Source organism: Acipenser ruthenus, chromosome 8 (assembly GCF_902713425.1).
Source record: "Acipenser ruthenus chromosome 8, fAciRut3.2 maternal haplotype, whole genome shotgun sequence".
NCBI classification, from domain to species: Eukaryota; Metazoa; Chordata; class Actinopteri; order Acipenseriformes; family Acipenseridae; genus Acipenser; species Acipenser ruthenus.
Window position 1 is genome coordinate 657301 of NC_081196.1, and position 25002 is coordinate 682302.

Below are 25002 nucleotides of genomic sequence, written 5' to 3' on the forward strand. Positions count from 1 at the left end.
ATCGTCTCCCAAGCACAGAAGGGCTGAGCCTTTTATATTTAGTGTTTCTAGAGCTATAGTTCCAATGTTCAACAGCAGAGATACGAGTCCAGATACTTCTGCCTGCTACTGGCTGCTGCTCAGAGCCTTTTGAGAAAGACGCCAAGCCAATTGCAACCATGCAGTCAAGACACAGGATACACTGTGCCTGCTTTCATTTACAAATCACACATGGTAGTTTTTTTTTTTTTTGTTTAATGCTGCAACACAGAATAGGTGACGGCATCACATGAATGCATCCCTCCCTCCAAAACAAACACACCTAACAAGAATACAGTGGAGCTGAGAATGAGAAACCAGAGGCAGCGCGGTGCACTGATCCGCTTTCTTACAGGAAAAAAAATACAAGAAGAAAAAGACAGGGCAGATTTCTTAAGCCACCGTTTTTCTGTTTGCTGTTTTTAATGTCAAGTCATCTCATAGCCACATGTATAACCGCAATGCGGCACTGGGGCCAAGGAACGCGGATATCCCACAATGCCACGCACCTCCGCGGGCTACACTGCCTTAATATCCACCTCCCCTGCAATGTGTTCTGTTTTGTGTTCGATTCTTTTTTGTTCATGATATCCTTTTTGTTTTCTCAAGCCCGGCTACAGCACTCCTCCCAAGCAGCAGCAGCAGCAGCAGCAGCACTCCCATCATTACAGAATTCTGGTTCGAGGGCGGGTTGAAAGAATGCAGCAGCTGATCAGTAACCGTACATCTGCTGCTGTTGCTGCTGCTGCTGCTCCCCCTCCTCCTGGCCCTGCTCCTGCACAGGCACCTCCTGCTCGGCCTGCTGGCCCCCCGCCCCGTCCCCCTGCTGCTGCTGGGGCTGCAGCCCGTCGGTGGGGCTGCCCTCGGAGGGGGTGAGTGGCCTCCAGGCGAGGGCCGGGTTGGTGATGGGGTTCACAAAGGTGGCCAGGTTGATGAAGTGGGCGACGGACTGCGCCGGGGCCCCGGGCCCCTGCACCGAGGGGAGCTGCAGGTCAGCGGGCCGGTTGAGCAGCGTGGCCGAGCCGCTGACCGCGTCGAAGGTCACCGTCAGGATGGAGCTGTCCAGGGCGAGCTGCGGGTCGCCAGGGCTCAGGTGGCTAACCGCTACAGGCTGCAGGCTGGTGAACTGCCCTCCCGCCGCGGTGGTGATGGGGGTGACCGAGATGCTGGTCAGCCCCATGGAGCTGGAGGGGGCGGCCGTCACACTGGGGTCCGCCATGGTCACCACCACCTGCCGAAAATAAAAGCAAACCACATTAGAACAGAGAAAGAGAGGAGCACTGGGGCCCTGTTAAACTGACAGCCCTGGAGACGGTACAATCCTCTGTGTCTATTCTCTGTACAAAGATACATTCCTGTCATTTTAGAGCTTGAAAAAAAATCTACAAACAACTTGGCATTTATGAGAAACCTTAGAATTACTGGTGGCACTTTAGCTTAGGGATCCGTTCCACAATCTATACGTGATAACGATTAGAAATAATACAGCTGAATTATGACACACTTTTGAAATGGTTATTTGCTGTAACGTGATACGAATGTTATAATATACTGTACAGTAGTGTGCACGTTTATCAGAACACCTCACGATTTGTCATTTAGATATATACCTACCTGCAGGAAAACCTCTGGGTGTGAGAATTAATGTTCGGTCACTAATCAGTGATACAGAAACAATAGGCACTCGTGCTTTCATTAGGCATCTTAAACAACTTCTAAAAGTCTCATGCATTTTATCATGTGTGGCTACGTTTTCTCTTCCTATTTTAAATGAATTGCATGTGATTCATTTGCCTATGTTTTCCCCCGCTGTTCCGTTCCAGTGGTTTGATTTGATAAGCACGACAGAAGCAATGGGGTGCTGTAATGAATGTACACTCTGCTGTATATTACCCAGGCCAGCCCCTGACCTGCTGAATGCTCTGCACTGCAGAGCTGGTCTCGTCTCCCAGGCTCCCTGTGAACTCCACCTCCTTGTCTGTGTACCCGCTGTAGGCAGGCTGCTCCCCCTCCTCCCCGGCAGAGCTTTTCCGCTTCTTCTTCGCTGGCCTGGGAGTCCTCGCCGGCTTCTCCCCCGGCAGGTCAGCCTCGTCCAGGGCCAGCTGTGGCTAGACAGCGGGGAGGAAGCAGAGCTTTCATTTTATATTGCTCATTTCAGCATTGTGAAGCAGCCTGTTGTTTAAAAACAGCTCCGAGACACTGTAATGAGATCTACCCATAAAGAAAAGAGTTACTAATTCTCAAAGCTATTCTCCAAATTGTCATTCGAGCAATTGTTTTTCTGAAACGAGTAAGAAACAACTTAATACTTCATTCCAGCCCCTAAAATAAAAGTCTCAGTTTATTTCTGGTTGGGTAACTTTATTGGCTGCATTTCTCCTTTCTGAAAGGATCGTGCTAATGACAAATTGGAGGAAACGGCTTTGAGAATGTAGCCCTATTATTAGTACTACTACTGTACATTATTCAATCTGTCATCTCATACTGAGGAAGCATTCGTACAGATTCAGCAGCAGATCACAGTAAACTGCTCAAGCTCTTGAAGGCAGTCTTGTTTTGTATAGATTCAGCAGTAGATCAGATTGAACTGCTCAAGCTCTTGAAGGCAGTCTTGTTTTGTATAGATTCAGCAGTAGATCAGATTGAACTGCTCAAGCTCTTGAAGGCAGTCTTGTTTTGTATAGATTCAGCAGCAGATCAGATTGAACTGCTCAAGCTCTTGAAGGCAGTCTTGTTTTCCCTAAACTCTGCAATTCTGTTTGCATGCTTTTCAGTGGAATAACACTGTAATGAATAGAGGGCACCAGTGACCATGCAAGTATACACTGTGGAGCTGGATTGGGATTGCATCAGCCAGACAGGTGGGTGATGCAATCCAGGATGATTTCCCCAGGGCTGTAGTGCTCTAAGCCCTTAGCATTCACTATGACCAGCTCCTAATGCCCAAAGGAAAGAGATGATGCAGCGATGGAAATAAGACTCCTATTGCAGAGCAGTTTCACCCATTCCAGGTTTTAATACAAGCCTGATTAGCCCCAGTGTACAGGGAACAAGCTCAGGTGTGTCTAGTTAAACTCGAGAATGGATCAAACGGCTGTGCAGTGGGGTTCTTCTTTCGATCCCTGTTATGAGACGCTCCAGACAGCACGTACCTGCACAATGCTAATAGTGGAGGCATCAATGGTGCTGCCTTCATGTAGCTCATCCTCAAAGTCATCGATCCTCACGGATATGATCTGCATGCAGAAGAAACAACCATCAGCACCCTGCATGCAGCTCTGCATTGCATGGGAGGAGTGCACTGGGTGGGGGGAGTGCTCTACTGTACATATGCACACGAAGGCATTAGCCAGACACACTTCTTATGCTTGTGCTTGTTCTTTATCAGTAATAGAAGCTGTTTGTTTCGAGTCATGGTCAATGATTCACTTTTCCCAAATACAGCGCAGCAATGTAAAACAACCACATGAAGGCTTTAGCTGAAAACAACAAGCTTGGTTAAGCAGAGAGCGGTCGAAGACCAGGGGTTTAGCCAACCTTCCAGTCCAGGTCTTTGTTCCAACCATAGCGTCAATTATTAACCCTTTCAGTCCTGAATTCTTTTTGTCAAGCTGAATAATAAACTCTTTTATTGAGTATTTTTTTGACATCTATTTCTACACTACATCAGACTGGGACCTAGGAGTCCCGTGAGCTTCCAGTGTGATTTCTACACTACATCAGACTGGGACCTAGGAGTCCCGTGAGGTTGCAATGTGATTTCTCCACTAGCTCAGACTGGGACCTAGGAGTCCTGTGAGGTTCCAGCTTGATTTCTACACTACATCAGACTGGGACCGAGGAGTCCTGTGAGGTTCCAGCATGATTTCTACACTACATCAGACTGGGACCGAGGAGTCCCGTGAGGTTCCAGTGTGATTTCTACACTAGTTCAGACTGGGACCTAGGAGTCCCGTGAGGTTCCAGTGTGATTTCTCCACTAGTTCAGACTGGGACCTAGGAGTCCCGTGAGGTTCCAGTGTGATTTCTACACTAGTTCAGACTGGGACCTAGGAGTCCCGTGAGGTTCCAGTGTGATTTCTACACTAGTTCAGACAGGGACCTAGGAGTCCCGTGAGGTTGCAATGTGATTTCCGGTGGCACATGTTAACATACAGCACTAAGATAAGGAGGGACCTTCAGGTCCTGCCATGACTGACAGGGTTAGAAACCAATTAAAAACTCTGACCGGACCCCTAACCACTTCAATGCTTTATTGGATCTATTAACCCTGCAGTGGACAGTCCATACTGGAGCAGAGCTGCCTCCCCTGTCAGGACCCCCAGTGTTGGGCTCAGCTCACTTCAGGATGCTTGCGTCTCATGTGCTGGTTCATGGAGGCTCGGGTGGGTTAGGGTTAGGGTCCCCTATCAGGACCCCCGGTGTCGGGCTCAGCTCACCTCAGTGTGCTTGCGTCTCATGTGCTGGTTCACGGAGGCTCTGGTGGGTTAGGGTTAGGGTTAGGGTCCCCTATCAGGACCCCCGGTGTCGGGCTCAGCTCACCTCAGGGTGCTTGCGTCTCATGTGCTGGTTCACGGAGGCTCTGGTGGGTTAGGGTTAGGGTCCCCTATCAGGACCCCCGGTGTCGGGCTCAGCTCACCTCAGGGTGCTTGCGTCTCATGTGCCGGTTCATGGAGGCTCTGGTGGACACCTTCGTCCCACACAGGTGGCAGCTCTGTGCCTCCACCTTCTCGTGAGTCAGCTGGACGTGTTTCTGCAACATGTACTCGGTGACGTACTTCTTATCACACACTGAGCACGTCCAGGTCTTACCAACTGTGAGAGACACAAAGACAAACACAAACAAATACATAAATAAAAGCGTTAGAGCAGCTTTGTTTTACCAAAAGGATGTATCAGCAGTATTTCATCATCATTTACAAATGTTAAAGCGTGTGTGTGTGTCTGTCTGTGGTCATGCTTGGGAACCAGATTTAATCCCGCAGTCTGCAGCTAAAAAACCATAAACTTAAGTATGCAAAAAAAAAAAAAAAAAAAAAGAGGATTAAAGATGTCAACGGTACTAAACTCTGTGGTGTTTTGAATACAAGCTGTTGTGTGAGCGAATGTTATGCTGGAGGGCTGGTGTTCACCCCTCCTTCACTTCACCTGCAGAATATTTTAAAAAGGTTTCAAACAAACCAAGAACACACCTGTGTGAATCAGTTTGTGTGTTTCCATGGTGTTCCTCTCGCTAAACGTCTTTCCACACAGCTCACACATGAAATCTTTGATTCCTAGGAGAGGAAATACAGCATCAGTGTAATCAATCAATCACTCCCCCCGCTCTCCCGATTCCTCTCATCTCTGCATGGAAAGTACTTTATTAAATAAAGGAGTACGCAGCAATCCATGCAGAGCTCATGAATGAGAAACAGTGCACAGCTCAATCCATGCAGAGCTCATGAATGAGAAACAGAGCACAGCTCAATCCATGCAGAGCTCATGAATGAGAAACAGCTCATTCACATTGAGACAAAGCCACTGCCAGCCCTGGTCCAACACGAGCTGAACTACCACTGTGCCCAGGAAACTACAGCTGCCCTGACACTGTGCCCAGGTAACTACAGCTGCCCTGACACTGTGCCCAGGTAACTACAGCCGCCCTGACACTGTACCCAGGAAACTAGAGTCGCCCTGACACTGTGCCCAGGAAACTAGAGCCGCCCTGACACTGTGCCCAGGAAACTAGAGCCGCCCTGACTGTGCCCAGGAAACTAGAGCCGCCCTGACACTGTGCCCAGGAAACTAGAGCCGAACTGACACTGTGCCCAGGAAACTAGAGCCGCCCTGACACTGTGCCCAGGAAACTAGAGCCGCCCTGACACTGTGCCCAGGAAACTAGAGCCGCCCTGACACTGTGCCCAGGAAACTAGAGCCGCCCTGACACTGTGCCCAGGAAACTAGAGCCGCCCTGACACTGTGCCCAGGAAACTAGAGTCGCCCTGACACTGTGCCCAGGAAACTAGAGCCGCCCTGACACTGTGCCCAGGAAACTAGAGCCGCCCTGACACTGTGCCCAGGAAACTAGAGCCGCCCTGACACTGTGCCCAGGAAACTAGAGCCGAACTGACACTGTGCCCAGGAAACTAGAGCCGCCCTGACACTGTGCCCAGGAAACTAGAGCCGCCCTGACACTGTGCCCAGGAAACTAGAGCCGCCCTGACACTGTGCCCAGGAAACTAGAGCCGCCTTGACACTGTGCCCAGGAAACTAGAGCCGCCCTGACACTGTGCCCAGGAAACTAGAGCCGCCCTGACACTGTGCCCAGGAAACTAGAGCCGCCCTGACACTGTGCCCAGGAAACTAGAGCCGCCCTGACACTGTGCCCAGGAAACTAGAGCCGCCCTGACACTGTGCCCAGGAAACTAGAGCCGCCCTGACACTGTGCCCAGGAAACTAGAGCCGCCCTGACACTGTGCCCAGGAAACTAGAGCCGCCCTGACACTGTGCCCAGGAAACTAGAGCCGCCCTGACACTGTGCCCAGGAAACTAGAGCCGCCCTGACACTGTGCCCAGGAAACTAGAGCCGAACTGACACTGTGCCCAGGAAACTAGAGCCGCCCTGACACTGTGCCCAGGAAACTAGAGCTGCACTGACACTGTGCCCAGGAAACTAGAGCCGCCCTGACACTGTGCCCAGGAAACTAGAGCCGCCCTGACTGTGCCCAGGAAACTAGAGCCGCCCTGACACTGTGCCCAGGAAACTAGAGCCGCCCTGACACTGTGCCCAGGAAACTAGAGCCGCCCTGACACTGTGCCCAGGAAACTAGAGTCGCCCTGACACTGTGCCCAGGAAACTAGAGCCGCCCTGACACTGTGCCCAGGAAACTAGAGCCGCCCTGACACTGTGCCCAGGAAACTAGAGCCGCCCTGACACTGTGCCCAGGAAACTAGAGCCGCCCTGACACTGTGCCCAGGAAACTAGAGCCGCCCTGACACTGTGCCCAGGAAACTAGAGCCGCCCTGACACTGTGCCCAGGAAACTAGAGCCGAACTGACACTGTGCCCAGGAAACTAGAGCCGCCCTGACACTGTGCCCAGGAAACTAGAGCTGCACTGACACTGTGCCCAGGAAACTAGAGCCGCCCTGACACTGTGCCCAGGAAACTAGAGCCGCCCTGACTGTGCCCAGGAAACTAGAGCCGCCCTGACACTGTGCCCAGGAAACTAGAGCCGAACTGACACTGTGCCCAGGAAACTAGAGCCGCCCTGACACTGTGCCCAGGAAACTAGAGCCGCCCTGACACTGTGCCCAGGAAACTAGAGTCGCCCTGACACTGTGCCCAGGAAACTAGAGCCGCCCTGACACTGTGCCCAGGAAACTAGAGCCGCCCTGACACTGTGCCCAGGAAACTAGAGCCGCCCTGACACTGTGCCCAGGAAACTAGAGCCGCCCTGACACTGTGCCCAGGAAACTAGAGCCGCCCTGACACTGTGCCCAGGAAACTAGAGCCGCCCTGACACTGTGCCCAGGAAACTAGAGCCGAACTGACACTGTGCCCAGGAAACTAGAGCCGCCCTGACACTGTGCCCAGGAAACTAGAGTCGCCCTGACACTGTGCCCAGGAAACTAGAGCCGCCCTGACACTGTGCCCAGGAAACTAGAGCCGCCCTGACACTGTGCCCAGGAAACTAGAGCCGCCCTGACACTGTGCCCAGGAAACTAGAGCCGCCCTGACACTGTGCCCAGGAAACTAGAGCCGCCCTGACACTGTGCCCAGGAAACTAGAGCCGCCCTGACACTGTGCCCAGGAAACTAGAGCTGCCCTGACCCTGCTAGCCCATGAAGAGCAGAGTGGACTGCCCTGATGCAGACTGTCACGAGAGACCCTGGGATCAGCTCCTCACCAGTGTGCCTCTTGTAGTGCTTCAGCATGTTGACCTTCTGTGCGAATTTGCGGCTGCATTCTTTACACTCGTACTCCTTAATGCCCTTGTGCAGCTTCATGTGGTGACGCAGTGCGTGCTTCGTCTTCATTCCTGGGAGAAGAGGAGAGAACGACACAGAGAAATTACATTTTCTTTGCATAATAATATCCAGACGGTGGAGAAACTGATATGTTCACATGCACAGCCACATCTGAAATAAGCCTTTGTGTGTGGAGGGGTGCGAGCTGCTGAAGGACGCCACACTGTGCTCCATTGCATGCAGCGTTCGAATGAAGGAAGGTGCTGACGTTGACGTCGGCACATCAACACTCCTCTACTGGCCACAATGTCCACACCTGCACAGTATCTAGTGTCTGCCTTTTGTTTTAAAAACTAGACTAGCTCTTAAGCAAACAGAGGGTATACCAGGCAAGGAAAGAAGACTCCCGTTTTCCTGGTTTTGAGTTTAATAAGACACACCTGAGCTTGTTAGCTATGCACACTGTGGCTGATCAAGCTCTTAGTGAATCCGGGAATGGGTGAAAGTGAGTCTTGTTTCCTTCCCTGGTATACTGTGCTAGGAGTTGTTTCCGCAGGTACCTTTCCCGCACTCCGCACACAGGTAATCTCGGATGTTGTCGTGGACCCTCAGGTGCTCCTTCAGCATGTCTTTCCTAGCAAAGGACTTCCCACACCGCTCACAACCATGGCTCTTCACACCTAGCGAGAACAAGAGGGTCAATCAATCAATATATCAACCAATTAATATATCAGTCAACCAATCAATATATCAACCAATCAATATATCAGTCAACCAATCAATATATCAGTCACAGCCATGGCTCTTCACACCTAGCAAGAACAAGAGGGTCAATCAATCAATATATCAACCAATCAATATATCAGTCAATCAATATCAATCCCAGTAATGGCTCTTCACACCTAGCGAGAATAAGAGGGTCAATCAATCAATATATCAACCAATCAATATATAAGTCAACCAATCAATATATCAACCAATCAATATATCAGTCAATCAATCAATATATAATTGAATCAATATCAATCCCAGTAATGGCTCTTCACACCTAGCGAGAACAAGAGGGTCAATCAATCAATACATCAACCAATCAATATATCAGTCAACCAATCAATATATCAGTCAATCAATAACAATCACAGCCATGGCTCTTCACACCTAGCGTCAATCAATCACAACAGTACAAATGTTATTTATAAATCTATTTTACGAAGCGTGTTTAAACCTACCTGTGTGTATAATTTTGTGTCTTTCCAGGTTGCCAATGCTGTTAAATATCCTCCCACAGATTTCACATGGATGAATATACCTGAAACGATAAGCACACTTTCACAGAACTTGCGGTGTTACATTCTGTTTATTTCAGTTTTCTGATCACTAAACTGCAGTGACACAAGCTTCCTCCCACCTTGAAACCTGCCAGCAATGATGTCACTCTCTCAGCCACATAGGAATGATCCTGAAACTGCAGAGCAGGGTTTCCCAATGAAACTGCAGTGTGTTCAACAGGAGCTCCTGAGAGCAGGGCAGTGTGCCTTTAAACTGTGTAGAGACTTCAGAGCAGGGTTTCCCAATGAAACTGCAGTGTGTTCAACAGGAGCTCCTGAGAGCAGGGCAGTGTGTCTTTAAACTGTGTAGAGACTTCAGAGCAGGGTTTCCCAATGAAACTGCAGTGTGTTCAACAGGAGCTCCTGAGAGCAGGGCAGTGTGCCTTTAAACTGTGTAGAGACTTCAGAGCAGGGTTTCCCAATGAAACTGCAGTGTGTTCAACAGGAGCTCCTGAGAGCAGGGCAGTGTGTCTTTAAACTGTGTAGAGACTTCAGAGCAGGGTTTCCCAATGAAACTGCAGTGTGTTCAACAGGAGCTCCTGAGAGCAGGGCAGTGTGCCTTTAAACTGTGTAGAGACTTCACAGCAGGGTTTCCCAATGAAACTGCAGTGTGTTCAACAGGAGCTCCTGAGAGCAGGGCAGTGTGCCTTTAAACTGTGTAGAGACTTCACAGCAGGGTTTCCCAGTGAAACTGCAGTGTGTTCAACAGGAGCTCCTGAGAGCGGGGCAGTGTGCCTTTAAACTGTGTAGAGACTTCACAGCAGGGTTTCCCAATGAAACTGCAGTGTGTTCAACAGGAGCTCCTGACAGCAGGGCAGTGTGCCTTTAAACTGTGTAGAGACTGCAGAGCAGGGTTTCCCAATGAAACTGCAGTGTGTTCAACAGGAGCTCCTGAGAGCAGGGCAGTGTGTCTTTAAACTGTGTAGAGACTTCAGAGCAGGGTTTCCCAAGCCTGGTCTGGGGACCCACTGTATCTACTGGTTTTCATTCCAACAGAGCTATCAATTACTTATTTGAACCCTTAATTGAACTATTCATTAGCTTAAGACCTTTCTTTAATTTGTTCAGCTTTTAAACAATTGGAGATTTCAAGTTAACTATATAATTGTATAAGTAACTTGAAACCAGCAACTTTATAGGAGCTGAGAACAATTAAAAACGCCTAATTAAAGAACATTATTAGTTCAATGAAGTAATTGAGAGCTCAGTTGGAATGACAGCCAGAAGACTCAGTGGGTCCCCAGGACCAGGGTCGGGAAGCCCTGCTTTACAGCATGTGGGATCATATTTCAGCACGTGACATGGGTCCATGCACTGTACGTAAATGTGTTCCTCCATAGAACTTAACTAAAATCTCATCACAATTGCAAAGAATGCCCTTAATCATGTTTCGCCCAATTACAAAGAATGCTGTAGTCCAGTGTCCCCTCAACGGCATGTCTGGATTCCAGTGGAAGTGTGCCGCTGGTAAAGCAGGCGGTGGATTGAAGCCTGGCCCCTCACCTCTGCACGTTGGGGTCAGGCAGGTTCTCCCTGTGGATCACCATGTGCGCGTTGTAGGTGGCTTTCAGGGCGAAGCGGCGGTTGCAGATGTTACAGCCGTACCCCTTCTCCTTGTGCAGCTCCATGATGTGTCTCAGGTAATCCCTGCCTTTAGCGAAGGTCACCTAGGAGGACACGGGGCTCGGGTTACCACGGGACTTTAACACGGGATTCTTGCACTTTTCCCCCCATGCTTTCCCAGTGGTTATACTATGAATTTAACATGTATTGTTTTTAATATGCTTTACCAGACCTCTCTGTGCTTTACAAGACCTCTCTGTGCTTTACAATGCTTCCCTATGCTTTACCAGACCTCTCTGTGCGTTTCAATGCTTCCCTATGCTTTACCATCCCTCTCTGTGCTTTGCTATGCTTTTACTCTGGGAAACTTTTACAAGGGTTAAACTGACAACTGATTTCTAGAATAGATAGCATCACTTTTCTAAATGTGATTTTTCCCTGTACTTTGGTAGATTAGTTTATAATAAAAGACACAGAATAGAAGATCTTCTTGTTTTCCTGACTGATTTAACCCATTTGTCCTGTCGCCCCTCTTCGGGTTCTCTTCCTATTTTACTAGTAACAGGACCCTGCCTGCTGCCCTTAGAAGAATACGTGGGGTCAGGGGGTGTTCTAGTAACAGGACCCCGCCTGCTGCCCTTAGAAGAATACGTGGGGTCAGGGGGTGTTCTAGTAACAGGACCCCGCCTGCTGCCCTTAGAAGAATACGTGGGGTCAGGGAGTGTTCTAGTAACTAACACAGGGAAGTGAGATTCTGGCTGGATACATGGGCTTCAGAGGAGTGATTAACGGACCGGTGAGAAGAGAGATTTTATTAAAACCTTGGTTGCACTAGTCTTTAATGGATCCAGGGTTACACAGAGAGAGAGAGAAGCAGGACCAAGCGGAGATTCACACACACACACCTGGCATCGCTTGCAGCTGTACTTGTGCAGCTCCATGTCATCCTCTCCATCCTCTTCCTCTGAATCTCCATCCTCATCCTCCACCGAGATCCCGATTTTACCGATGAACTCCTCCCTCTGATGCTCGTCCATCAAGGCAATGTCCTGGGTTAAAAAAAACAAACCACCTTTCAGACCCTGTAACTCTCCCCTCTCCCCAGTATACAACCAACACACAGCAATACTGAGCCTGTCATTGAACCCTTACACGAATGACAATGACAAGAAACGTCTACACTGAGGCTAACCATTCCCATCGGTGCTAACAACATGTCTTTAGCAGCTGGGCATGCAGAGCTGGGGCATGGTGCTGGTGCACAGCGTATGCAAAGTGAAATTACTTTTTCAAGAGTTGCATTAACCAGCTTCCTTTATTCATTCCAATAATCAGAAGTTACACACATATTGCTTAAGCACTATCATTAGACACAATAATGTAGCACCTAGTTCTAAACAGAAATGAAGTAGTGATGAATTCCCGAATGCTCTAGAAGCAGCACAGGCACGGCATGTCAGGAGAGGACTCAGGTCTGCTTCTCGAATGCACCTCCATGTGCTGCTGTTTATACTCTCTCTACACGGCTTTGCATGCAAAGCGTAGCTGCTGGCTTATCCCTGTGTGTCAGCAACGTCTAGACCAGAGCACTCTTACTGGCACCAGGTCAGGTGAGGCCAGTTCTGTTCATTTTATAACCCAGGCAGTGAAACATTCCTCCCTGATAGCAGCAGCACACACTGCCCGCACAGCAGCAGCACACACACTGCCCGCACAGCAGCAGCACACACACTGCCCACACAGCAGCAGCACACACACTGCCCACACAGCAGCAGCACACACACTGCCCACACAGCAGCAGCACACACTGCCCACACAGCAGCACACACACTGCCCGCACAGCAGCACACACACTGCCCGCACAGCAGCAGCACACACACTGCCCACACAGCAGCAGCAGCACACACTGCCCACACAGCAGCACACACACTGCCCGCACAGCAGCAGCACACACTGCCCACACAGCAGCAGCACACACTGCCCACACAGCAGCACACACACTGCCCGCACAGCAGCAGCACACACTGCCCGCACAGCAGCAGCACACACACTGCCCACACAGCAGCAGCACACACACTGCCCACACAGCAGCAGCACACACACTGCCCGCACAGCAGCAGCACACACTGCCCGCACAGCAGCAGCACACACTGCCCGCACAGCAGCAGCACAGCTGCTTCTCACTCACAGTTTTGTACTCTTTTCATGGACTCTTTCCTAACAGCAGTGTGACTCAGAAGCTTCCCCTGTCCCTGTGAAAGGAGCTCCAGAAAGAGCTTTGGTACCTTGAAATGCACGTGGATGTGGTCCCTCAGAACGTCGACCCGGTAGAACTTGCGTCCACAGATCTCACATGTGTACTTCTTATCTCCGTGAGTGAGGAGGTGCTTGTTCATGTTACTCCTGCACGAGAACACCTGCATGCAGGGAGGGAGGGAGAGAGGGTGTCACTGATGGAATCATTTCAAAACGTGCTCTAATGCAAAGAAATGTAACGTGAAATAGTCAAGAGATTAAAGGTGTTCAGCCCTGCGGAGTCTTTTCAGAAGCATTGTTTGCTGGAACAGGTAGTAAGCAAGGTAAGCAAAGCTCTAAACAGACACAATAGAGAATGATGGGTAACTCACAATGACATCAAATATTCCATTAACAATCCTGTTTGGAAGCGAGTACAAAGACAAATTAAAAATATGAGAGAAATTAAATAATTTTAGCACGAAACCACTCTGTACAGTCACTCACTCTCTGTACAGTCACACCCTGTACAGTCAGTCACTCCCTGTACAGTCAGTCCCTCCCTGTACAGTCAGTCACTCTCTGTACAGTCAGTCACTCCCTGTACAGTCAGTCACTCCCTGTACAGTCACTCTCTGTACAGTCACTCTCTGTACAGTCACTCACTCCCTGTACAGTCACTCACTCCCTGTACAGTCACTCCCTGTACAGTCACTCCCTGTACAGTCACTCTCTGTACAGTCACTGCCGCTCTTCCGTGAAGTGATTGTCTTACTGCTCTCAGAAGGCTTGCTTTGTCTTTCCACTTGCTCCAGAAGAGCGCCTTAGACTGCTGAGTGAAGCCTGATAAAAACTCGTGACCTGAACGCCTCCTCTCACCTTTCCACATATGGGACAGGCAGATGGCTCCTTCCTGTATTTAGTCCCTTCCTCACCGTTAGCAAGGTCTTCCCTCTTCATGTGCTTCGGACCTAGAGATTGACCAGAGGAACAGAAGATTTTTTTACATGTCTCCAGCACGGTGCTTTCAGCAATGGATTACACCCAGCTCCAGCCCCAGCCCCAGCCCCAACCCCAGCTCCAGCCCCAGCCCCAGCCCCAGCCCAGCCCAGCCCCAGCCCCAGCCCCAGCCCCATCACAACCCCAGCCCCAGCCCCAGCACCATCACAACCCCAGCCCCAGCTCCTCACCCACAATGTGCCTCCGCTGATGGTCCTGCATGACGTCCTTCCTGTAAAACATTTTGTTGCAGATCTCACAGGTGTACATCTTCTCTCCGTGCTTCTTCTTGTGCTTCGAGAGGTTGCTGTTTGTTGAGAAGAAGCGCGAGCAAATCTCACACTGGAATGTTTTATCATCTGGGAGAAGGGGAAGGAGAAGTTTAATGTTTTAAATTCTTTATTTTAAAAAATACATTTCTTCAAAATGTAGGCAGGTACGCCGTTTGAGCAAATACGTAGGTATTTCAAAAGGATACACATTTGCAAACTGTTACAGAAAGGAAGTGTTTACCTGTCCTGCAGTTGTGGAATTTGAGAGCGCTCTCCACCCTGAATGCCTTCTCACATGTGAGGCACCTGTACCTGTACTCCATGTCAATCTGATGGAAGCACAACACAACAAATCTCAGCATCAGACACCATGGAGAGCAGCAGTAGCTCCTGCTCTTCTGAAATACCTGAACCCTCTTCCAATATCATGACCACATGGGTAAAGCTCAGTGGTAGAACTCGAAGGGCTTCTCGTTTTGTCAAGCAAACTATCTAGATCTCTGAATGTCTAACCATAACCAAGTGAGCCACCAACCCAACTACCAAGGCATGCCACCCCCTGCCTCCCAATAACTTAACAAGTCTAGAACACACCCAGAATGATCATGATCATCGTCCAACCCTAGACCCTCACGTAATAGTATAGCAATCCTCTGTGAAAATGAACCCTAAAGGCCAGTCTGTAGGCTGAAGAGCACACCCAGCCCACCTCGTTCTTGCTGTGCTTGTATGAGATGTGCTGCTTCAGAGACTCCTTGCGGCTGAACAGCTTATCACACTCGTCACACTTGAAAAGTTTATCTCCTGCGGGAACAGAAAACAACAACAGGGTTTTGTAGTTTCTGATGCCTGATGATGCAGTCCGTGGCCTCTCTGCAGACCTCATGGCTGGTCTGGCTGGTTCACATTATCACTGTGCGTTGTGCAGTTCTAGATGAGCTCTCACACTGAGGTACGTATGAAAGGCCTGGCTTTACCGTGGGAGCGGATGTGGCGATTGAGGTTGCTGCTGTTCTGAAACACCTTGTTGCAGAGATTGCACTGATAAACCCTCTTGTGCTCCCCTGCCGACCTCATGAACCTCTTCCGAACTCCAGACCTGCACAAAACAAGCACAGCATTTACACATAACCCCAAACCCCTCAGAGTGGTACTGACAACAAGCACAGCATTTACACATAACTCCAAACCCCTCAGAGTGGTACTGACAACAAGCACAGCATTTACACATAACTCCAAACCCCTCAGAGTGGTACTGACAACAAGCACAGCATTTACACATAACCCCAAACCCCTCAGAGTGGTACCAGATAGATATATTAGGGGTTTTAATCTTGACATTTTCTATTGCTCGACTAATCATCCAATCTATGATCGATTAATCACACCTGTTTGCTAGTGATAAGAAATTGCATTGAAAGACAGTTACAAGTAATACAAAGTATTGACAGAATGCCATTTACTGCACATGTTTTTATAATGCCAGGTAATGTTGAATGATCTTAGGAGTAGCTCCTTCACACTATGAATGATTGTGTGTGTAAAGAGTGAAGCCAGCTGGCCCTGGTCTGGGAGTGGCCCTTACTTCCCAGCAGGCAGCATGGTGCGACTCATTCTCTGTAGCTTCCCAGGGACGGGTTCTGCTCCGGCCGCGAGGTCTTGCTGTTGAGGCTCCGGGGCTCCAGCTGTAATCATCTCCCCCACTGGGAGTGCAGGTACAGCATCAGCTTACAGGGAGACAGAGGGGTTCAATGAGCTTACTGCAAACAGAAACCACTGGGAGTGCGGGTACAGCATCAGCTTACAGGGAGACAGAGGGGTTCAATGAGCTTACTGCAAACAGAAACCACTGGGAGTGTGGGTACAGCATCAGCTTACAGGGAGACAGAGGGGTTCAATGAGCTTACTGCAAACAGAAACCACTGGGAGTGCGGGTACAGCATCAGCTTACAGGGAGACAGAGGGTTTCAATGAGCTTACTGCAGACAGAAACCACTGGGAGTGTGGGTACAGCATCAGCTTACAGGGAGACAGAGGGGTTCAATGAGCTTACTGCAAACAGCAGTGTCTGTATGTGTGAATCTGTGTTTCTAAGACACTGCATGGGTCTCTAATGTGGAGTTGCCCTCAAAGGGAATTTTGAATGATTTCATTGGAGGATCCGATGTGTGTCTCTAAATCCTCAAGGACTCTTTTAAAGACACTAACCTGTGCTGTCCATCTGCTCTCCTAAAACCGGGATGGGGTCTGTTTTGGGAACTTTGGGCTTCCGTACTCTTCCTGGTTTGCGCTTGGGATCCGGAGGGGGCGTGACGACACGGGGGATAACAGCAGGGTCAGGGGGCACCACTTCCGGTTCCTGTTCAAGAGGAGGAGGGGGCGGGGCCGTGCTCATTGACTGACACGCCCCTTTCACCTCCTCCAGGTGGATCAATAGATGATCTGAAATCAAATACAAAAAAGAGGCCATTTGTAAAAATGCATGCTAGGTACAAGCTGTCTGAGCAACAGGTCCAGGGAACTAAACTAAACAAATAAATACAGTATCATCCATGATCTGTGGATACACCCGAGAATTCAACACCATGATAAATAAATGCAGTATCATCCATGATCTGTGGATACACCCGAGAATTCAACACCATGATAAATAAATACAGTATCATCCATGATCTGTGGATACACCCGAGAATTCAACACCATGATAAATAAATGCAGTATCATCCATGATCTGTGGATACAGCTGAGAATTCAATACCATGATAAATAAATACAGCATCATCCATGATCTGTGGATACAGCTGAGAATTCAATACCTTGATAAATAAATACAGTATCATACATGATATGTGGATTCAGCTGAGAATCCAGCGCTTTAATAAAATGTAGTGAATTCAGTCAAACTAGGACAGGGTTACGAAACAGCTGCATGTTGAGTCCTGTCATTCAGGTCATTATTTCATCTCCCTCACCCGTTAGAAGCTGTGGCTCCAGAAAGACTGCGGAGCAAACTTTACAAGTCCACTGACTGCACTCCACCGCCTGGGCGACACTGCTCTGGCCTCCAACTCAGAAAAAAAAACAAGAAAAGTGGGAATGAAAAAATATACAATTGTGGCAGTGTCATATTTTAACAGCTTCATGTTTTGAGGGCCGCAGTGTCACAGGACTGAACCTATGACCTGACGGGATACGCCCCAGTGTTCAGTCCTTCGAACCCCGTGGACTGGCACTCTGTGACACTAACAGGAAGCTCCCTCTCCCTCTTTCTCACCTGCAGGAGTCGGGACTCTGGAATCGGGAGCTGCTGCTTCAGGAGACCCCATGCCATGGTTCTTCAGAGCGTTCCCTCCCATCACTTCATACTTCGACGGGGAAGTGCTGACCACTAAGAAAAACACAACAGACAGCATTTCTTTTGTAAAGAGCAGAAATAAAAATAAACTAAATACAGAAATAAACAAATGATCCTTTTATATACACTGAGACAGATGTGGAAACAACTCCTGGAACAGTATACCAGGGATGGAAATCAGACTCCTATTGCACAGCAGTTTAACCCATTCCAGGTTTTACTACCAGCTTGATCAGCCCTCAGTGTATCGGTAAGAATCTCAGGTTTGTCTTATTAAACTCATAGTAAAACCAGGAATGGATCACAAACTGTTATGCAATGAGAGTCTCCATTTCCATCCCTGGTATACTGATTTCTGCCAAGGCTGACAGTGATGCAATAATGGGTCGTTCTATGCCTCCAGGGTAAGTATTTCAGAATGTTACCAAATTAACTTGGCTTGCAAATTAGTTGGTCATACTAGAATCCACAAAATGGCAGACTTCAAGCGGCATTATTTTCAGTGATCTGGAATATCTGGAATAAACATCTGACAGCTTTCCCCATCTTCAAATACATTTCAAATGCTTTCGCTGACCAGACAGGGTTCACTGAGGACAGCTTCTCATTTGCAGTGGTGGTGAGAACAGTACAGAAAGGGAGACTTCGAGAGGTGGCATGTACAATACACTAGTTTCATTGAGCTCTATCATATTGTACTGTACTGGGGTTTAGATATACCAGGACACCTTCAAAGACTATACCCGTGGGATCTTAAAGCAAAACTTACAAGAAACCGAGTCAAGAAAATAAGTGTTGTCTTCTAAGCTGCCTTGGAATTGTGATTGGGCATTTTGAAATAAATAGATAGAGCCTCACTTGAATGGCATGCTGTAGTAACTTTGGCATTCAAATTAAAAAGCGGAATGAATTACCGTCTGTTGGTGGAAAAGCGACTGGCTTCAGCACAGGCTTCTCCATCCTCTTTGCATAAAAAGCACCGTACCAGACCCGCAGCTCAGTCCCCGGCTGGATATCCTGCACATTAAATACACATGCTTTAATGAGACCCCGTCCCAGACCCGCAGCTCAGTCCCCGGCTGGATATCCTGCACATTAAATACACATGCTTTAATGAGACCCCGTCCCAGACCCGCAGCTCAGACCCCGGCTGGATATCCTGCACATTAAATACACATGCTTTAATGAGACCCCGTCCCAGACCCGCAGCTCAGTCCCTGGCTGGATATCCTGCACATTAAATACACACGCTTTAATGAGACCCCGTCCCAGACCCGCAGCTCAGTCCCCGGCTGGATATCCTGCACATTAAATACACATGCTTTAAAGGAGACAGAGACTGTTGAGGGGTGGAATGGGTTACCTACACTAGTCATGCTGTATCACTGGGGTCCTTTAAGAATGGGTTACCTACACTAGCCATGCTGTATCACTGGAGTCCTTTAAGAATGGGTTACCTACACTAGCCATGCTGTATCACTGGAGTCCTTTAAGAATGGGCCTTTTCTCGCTCCTAAATTTTCTTTGTTCTTTTAAATTCTTCTTTTCTTAAAACTGAGCACCTTCATTTAAGAAGAGATTAGCCAAAAAATGTTTCTACATAATGCGTCACTTTCAGGGTATCAGTTCAGTAAGACACATATATACAAATATTTTAATCAAACCCAATTCTGTCCAGGTGCCGTATTCGTCAATGAAAAAAGAAAATTCTTAAGAAAAATTGTTGTGAATAGCAGTTCTTCTTAACTTTCTTCTTAAGTACAAGCAAAAGAATAATGTCATGCTTGGGAAGATTTTTCTTTTGAAGAATATGACCCCAGGTGCTCCTCAGTGACACCTCTGCTCACCTGGGAGGTGTTGAAATAGACATCACTGCCTTGCTGATAGGCCGTCAGGTTCTGGTGTTTGTAATCAGTGGCCGGTCTGACCAGCCCCATCCAGTTACAGTCGTCTTCATTACTGTAGTCAAAACAAACCACCAGGCCGTCCTTCTGGAACACCTGAAAAATGCATAGGAATTCTTGTAACAGCCAGCAGACAGGACGGGGGTCCCTGTGATAGTGTTAAACAGGTCTGCCAGGGGAGTCAAGGCTGGACCGCAATCCAAGGGCTTGGAAGTTTACATGGATCGGAGGTAACAGCCAGCAGACAGGACGGGGGTCCCTGTGATAGTGTTAAACAGGTCTGCCAGGGGAGTCAAGGCTGGACCTCGATCCAAGGGCTTGGAAGTTTACATGAATCAGAGGTAACAGCCAGCAGACAGGACGGGGGTCCCTGTGATAGTGTTAAACAGGTCTGCCAGGGGGAGTCAAGGGAGTACGTGAAACCAGACTAATATCTCTTTCCACACTGAAACTAAGCAGAGGATCAGCCCCACCTTCAAGGGGAACGGCACTTCTTCCTTGTCCAGTCCGGTCACTTTCTTCGCCTCGAATGGTCCGAACTGGGTGCGCTTCACCAGCTTAGCCAGAGCAAAGACCCCCTCTGCTCCATCCGCCAGCCTCCGGATCTGCAGGCTGTCCGGCAGAGATGACCTGTGAGAAGAAGCAAGGCTACAGTGATGATCACAGCTCTGCACCCTCCCCCCTGGATCTGCAGGCTGTCCAGCAGGGATGACCTGTGAGAAGAAGCAAGGCTACAGTGATGATCACAGCTCTGCACCCTCCCCCCTGGATCTGCAGGCTGTCCGGCAGGGATGACCTGTGAGAAGAAGCAAGGCTACAGTGATGATCACAGCTCTGCACCCTCCCCCCTGGATCTGCAGGCTGTCCGGCAGGGATGACCTGGGTGTAAAGCAAGGCTACAGTGATGATCACAGCTCTGCACCCTCCCCCCTGGTTCTGCAGGCTGTCCAGCAGGGATGACCTGGGTGTGAAGCAAGGCTACAGTGATGATCACAGCTCTGCACCCTCCCCCCTGGATCTGCAGGCTGTCCAGCAGGGATGACCTGTGAGAAGAAGCAAGGCTACAGTGATGATCACAGCTCTGCACCCTCCCCCCTGGATCTGCAGGCTGTCCGGCAGGGATGAACTGGGTGTGAAGCAAGGCTACCATGATGATCACAGCTCTGCACCCTCCCCCCTGGACTTTAACCACTGGACCACACTGCCTCAATAATAGCATTGATTGACAAATAAATACATAATAATAGCACTGATTGATGAGGTTAATGAGCCGTCAGTCAGTGGATGCACACAGCTGGGCAGCAGCAGCAGCAGGATGAGGAGGATGTGGAGGGCTGCCTCAATCAAGGGCTGGAGAAATTAAACCCATTGATACAGGATAATGACAGTTCCAGCAGCAGCTTGAGTCAGCCTGCACACCGTTCTGATGAATGGATTTCTCTCCCAAGCCACAGCAGGTGCAGCACTGCCCTGAACGAACCCATTCCTTTCAGCTCTCCAATCTGCTCCAGCAGTCCGCGCTGCTTTCCTGCAAGACTTTTTGGCAGCATTCCTGAAAATCCCAGTTTACTAACAGGGGGAGGGGGGGGGGAGCTTTTCCAAAAGGGATCCACAGAAATCCCTTCAAGATGTTAGGAAACCGTGCAGCACGTGTGAATGGGTTTGACATTCGGATTCGGATTCTCTGCATGCTGTATTTGAGAAAGCAGAATGTCAAACACATATAATCTAATATTTCCCATGTGATCGTGTTCAGACTATGAGGCATTTGCTAGCTGGTGTAATACCAGTAGTATGCAGTGAACTTGAAGCCCCTTTTTGCAGTGCGTAGCATGCTGGTGGAATTGTTCCAATAGGCAAAGGCCCTCTGAGCTTCATCTGTGTCCAGGCATGTGTTTAACACGAGACCGGCCCCTCACTGTGACGTTCCTTGCCCCAACACTCACCTCGCTCTGCTCAGCACAAAGGAGTCTCTCACAGTCACGACGGGTCCCAGTTCTGGGCATTCGCTGTTATGATACTGCCCACAGTCCTCGCACCCTGGCACACGACACAAGACAGTGCATTGGAAACAACATACACGGCTCTGACTTGACTTTCCAGTCAACTGGCTGCTCAAACTGTGTGGCAAGATTTCTGTTATAATAGGATAATAAGAGAAACGTCATTTATTATAGATTCCTCGTGGACTTCTATTAAATATAAAAAGGGCTGTTTGGTTTACGGTCCGGTTACGTCACATGTCATGTGATGACCTCTGCACACAAGAGAAGAGGTTGTGGAGTTTTGAGAAATCCGAAACACTTTGGGGTTTGATTTCTCATGCGTGATTTATCATCCCAGCTGCTGCGGGTGCATGAAGGGACAGTATATATTGTGTTTAATACTCACAAATAAATTCATCTGGTCCACCTTCAGCCATTCTGAAAACCTGAGGAAAAACAACAACAATGAAAAGCACAATGGATTTATATTGCTGCAGTCTGGACTGTGGATACTTCAGCCAGATGTATAAACTAGAAAGACACTCAGCCTTGAAGCGAAGGATAAAATCAGAAAGCTGACAGTGAGTCCAGTAGAGCACGTCACAGGAAGCCAGTCTCACTTAGGTTTTATCAACGCTACATTTTTTTTTAAATGCAATGTTTGTTCAATTAACAAATCTGAATCCAGCAAGAGTGGATTCCGCGGGTCTGCCTGCAGCTCAGACAGGAGGCTCCCTGGAGGAGACTGGCTGCAGGTCTCTGGTGGGCGAAATCAAAGCGCCATGGCAACTGACAACACAATGAACGGAACACACCTTCTCCTGTGTTCTGATCTCTCAGGCTGAAAGCTGGAGTGAGGAGGCTGACTCTACTGCTCCTCTGCAGGCAAGGCAATGAAACCCTTCATCGTGGGATCATGCAGAGCGCTGTCTGTGGCAGTGCTGCAGTCCTGTATTTACAGTATACTGCCATCAGGGATGTTGAGGGTTTATTTAGTCCTGCATTTCTGCTACTGATAACCCCCCTGTGCTTTCAGACTTGTGTCACATCTATCTAAGGGTGCTGCCTGTGAGCATTGCACAGCAGTGCAGATAGACTTGCTCATCATTATTCTTACGCTGAGGGAACACAAAGACACGTCCTCAGGAACAGTGGCTTCAAACCTGCTTCCAGGAGACCAGCGGGAGACCTAGTCTGAGGTAACTGTGCAGTATCAAACCCCAAGCCTCCTCTGGTGTGCCGTGCAGAGGCCTGAAACCTAGTCTCCTGAAACCAGGTTCCACCCCACTAGTGGCTCCGTGTTCCCTCTGCTTTACAGATGAAGGACTAGCCCGTGGATATGAGGTTTTCAGGGGGGTTGGGGAGACTCTGTTAAATCTGCAAAGTTTTGTTCCACCTGCCACACAGAAGATGCACACACATACACCAATACAAAGAGTTTCACAAGCCATCAGAGTCACCAGCTTTCATAGAAACAGACATCCACTAAGCACTGTGTAACACTGCAAGCATGGGAAACACAACAAGGTGTTAGAGGAGCACAACATCATCATCATAATAATAATAATAATAATAATAATAATAATAATATAAAATGCTTTTAGGAAAGGACACAGGCTTTCTGATTACCCGCCAATTAAAACACACAGCACTGTTAACTGTTATAAGGGAGAGGTGAAGACAGTGAAAGCACTGGATCCCATTGTGCAGTTAATAAGTTATTTACAGAATAATACAGAACCCCACAGCTGGGTCTAATGTAATTGAATACACTGGAGAGAGGACACATAGGCACACTCGCGTGGAATGGAGACAACAATCGCATTGTTCTGTAATGGAAGGCTACATGAATTCTAGAACAGGCGGCAGAACGCAGTCAGGTGCAGCGGGTGGGCGTGTAACAATGTACAGACACAAGGCTTGTTGAAATCAGTATTAATAACGGGGTTTGGATCATCGCGTATTAAGCATATGGGTGACATTTGAATTGAACAAAACCCATTCAGACTGCTGGACAGTTAAGTATCAGGGTGGAATGAGAATGAAAAAGACTATACTGTGCTTTCAGACACGCGTGCGGCTGGAATCAACGCATCTCCCTCCATGTCGTTATTAAAAGATGTTTGAAGAGAGAAATATTGAGACACACAGATCAATGCACAGTGAAGCATCCCCGTGCATTAACACTGGAGTGGAGTGGGGCTGCACCGCTCTCAGAAAAAGCACGCAGAACTTCAATAAAGAGAATGTAAGGATTCTAACAGGTACGCTCACCCCCAGACCGTGTTTATATGTATTAATTAACACACGGGGTTACAGCAGCAGGTCATTTTATATAATCACATGTCTACACGGCTGTGCGAGACACCTCCTCACGCCCCTGATCAATAACGACAATGGTCTGTTTATACGAAGCGGGGCGATGCCTTTCACAAACACCAAGCCGCACTGTGCAATGCAGACTGCGACCCAGTCATGACGGGATCCGGGATTCATTCGGATTCAAAATCCGCCCGGGTTTTGAATCCGATCTCAGCTCTGTCCGCAAGGCAAATGTAACAAAGAACAGTCGGCATGGCGGATGGACCGGAGACTGAAAAGCGCATCGGGAGCTGAACACAATGCATGCTGAATCCTCCTTCAATACCACCGATATTCACTTTAAAAACGCAACATGCAAATACATAACTACAGCACTAACGCACTGTTCGGAAAGTTACGTGCAAAAACAAGGCAGTGTTGAATTAGAACAGTTACCTGGTTTTCAACGACCAGAAATTAACTGAATCCTGACTCCGGGTTCCAATCCGCTCCGGAAACCGCGCAGGACCGGAAATAATGTGGAAGCGAGGTGATCTGGCAGTTGTAGTTTTTTTTAACCCGACCCCTGCTCTGCAGAGTTACTGTAGGAGACATATTAATGCTGAGAGCACGCCCCTTTCTTCTTTTATTCACGCTGCATGTTAAAAGAAGCAGAAACCATTTTCAAATGATCTGCCCGTTCTGATTTAGTATCGTAATGTATTCATTTTAAACACAGTCATCGTCTGTGCGTAGAGCATTAGGAGACTACATCATATTATTAACCCTATGAAATAAGGATTTGGATAATTGATGCGCTATACAGCACGCACCTTTAGCACGGCGTGTTTGCGCTTTTCTCGTGCTGCATTTAACAGTTTAACCCGGCTTGCCGAAAGCCATGTTTATTAACGTGCTTTCAATGTGCTGTCACTCTGGGGAACTTTTAAAAGGGGTCGAACCTGCGCCCAAACCTAATGGGACTGGTACACAACCTTTGTCATTGACTCCCTGCCATGTGGACCTCGTGCTGTTTTTAATGACCTTGCATTACAAGCACGTGAGCACAGGCAATTCAATTATGTTCCAGG

General features: G+C 48.6%; 1 protein-coding gene across 2 annotated transcripts; it reads right to left on the reverse strand.

Annotated features, from left to right (window-relative positions):
* Positions 1-246: 246 nt before the first annotated feature.
* Positions 247-24504, reverse strand: LOC131737662 (PR domain zinc finger protein 15-like). 2 transcript variants are annotated; one of them, XM_059027934.1, is made up of 26 exons: positions 24368-24504; positions 22017-22056; positions 21572-21665; positions 20099-20255; positions 19569-19721; positions 18636-18738; positions 17641-17754; positions 17339-17434; positions 16575-16808; positions 15952-16093; positions 15344-15465; positions 15076-15170; positions 14608-14695; positions 14286-14453; positions 13975-14066; positions 13146-13277; positions 11766-11909; positions 10801-10964; positions 9199-9278; positions 8530-8649; positions 7909-8040; positions 5211-5294; positions 4658-4833; positions 3171-3254; positions 1929-2126; positions 247-1249 (listed from the first exon to the last, which is right to left on the reverse strand). In XM_059027934.1, the coding sequence occupies exons 2-26, from the start codon at positions 22045-22047 to the stop codon at positions 731-733; spliced, it is 3522 nt and encodes a 1173-aa protein (XP_058883917.1). In that variant the 5' UTR covers positions 22048-22056; positions 24368-24504; the 3' UTR covers positions 247-730. The 2 variants fall into 2 exon arrangements, with proteins under 2 accessions (XP_058883917.1, XP_058883918.1); XM_059027935.1 differs by having other exon boundaries at positions 1108-1249; positions 1912-2126; positions 24368-24503.
* Between the last annotated feature and the right edge of the window lie 498 nt (positions 24505-25002).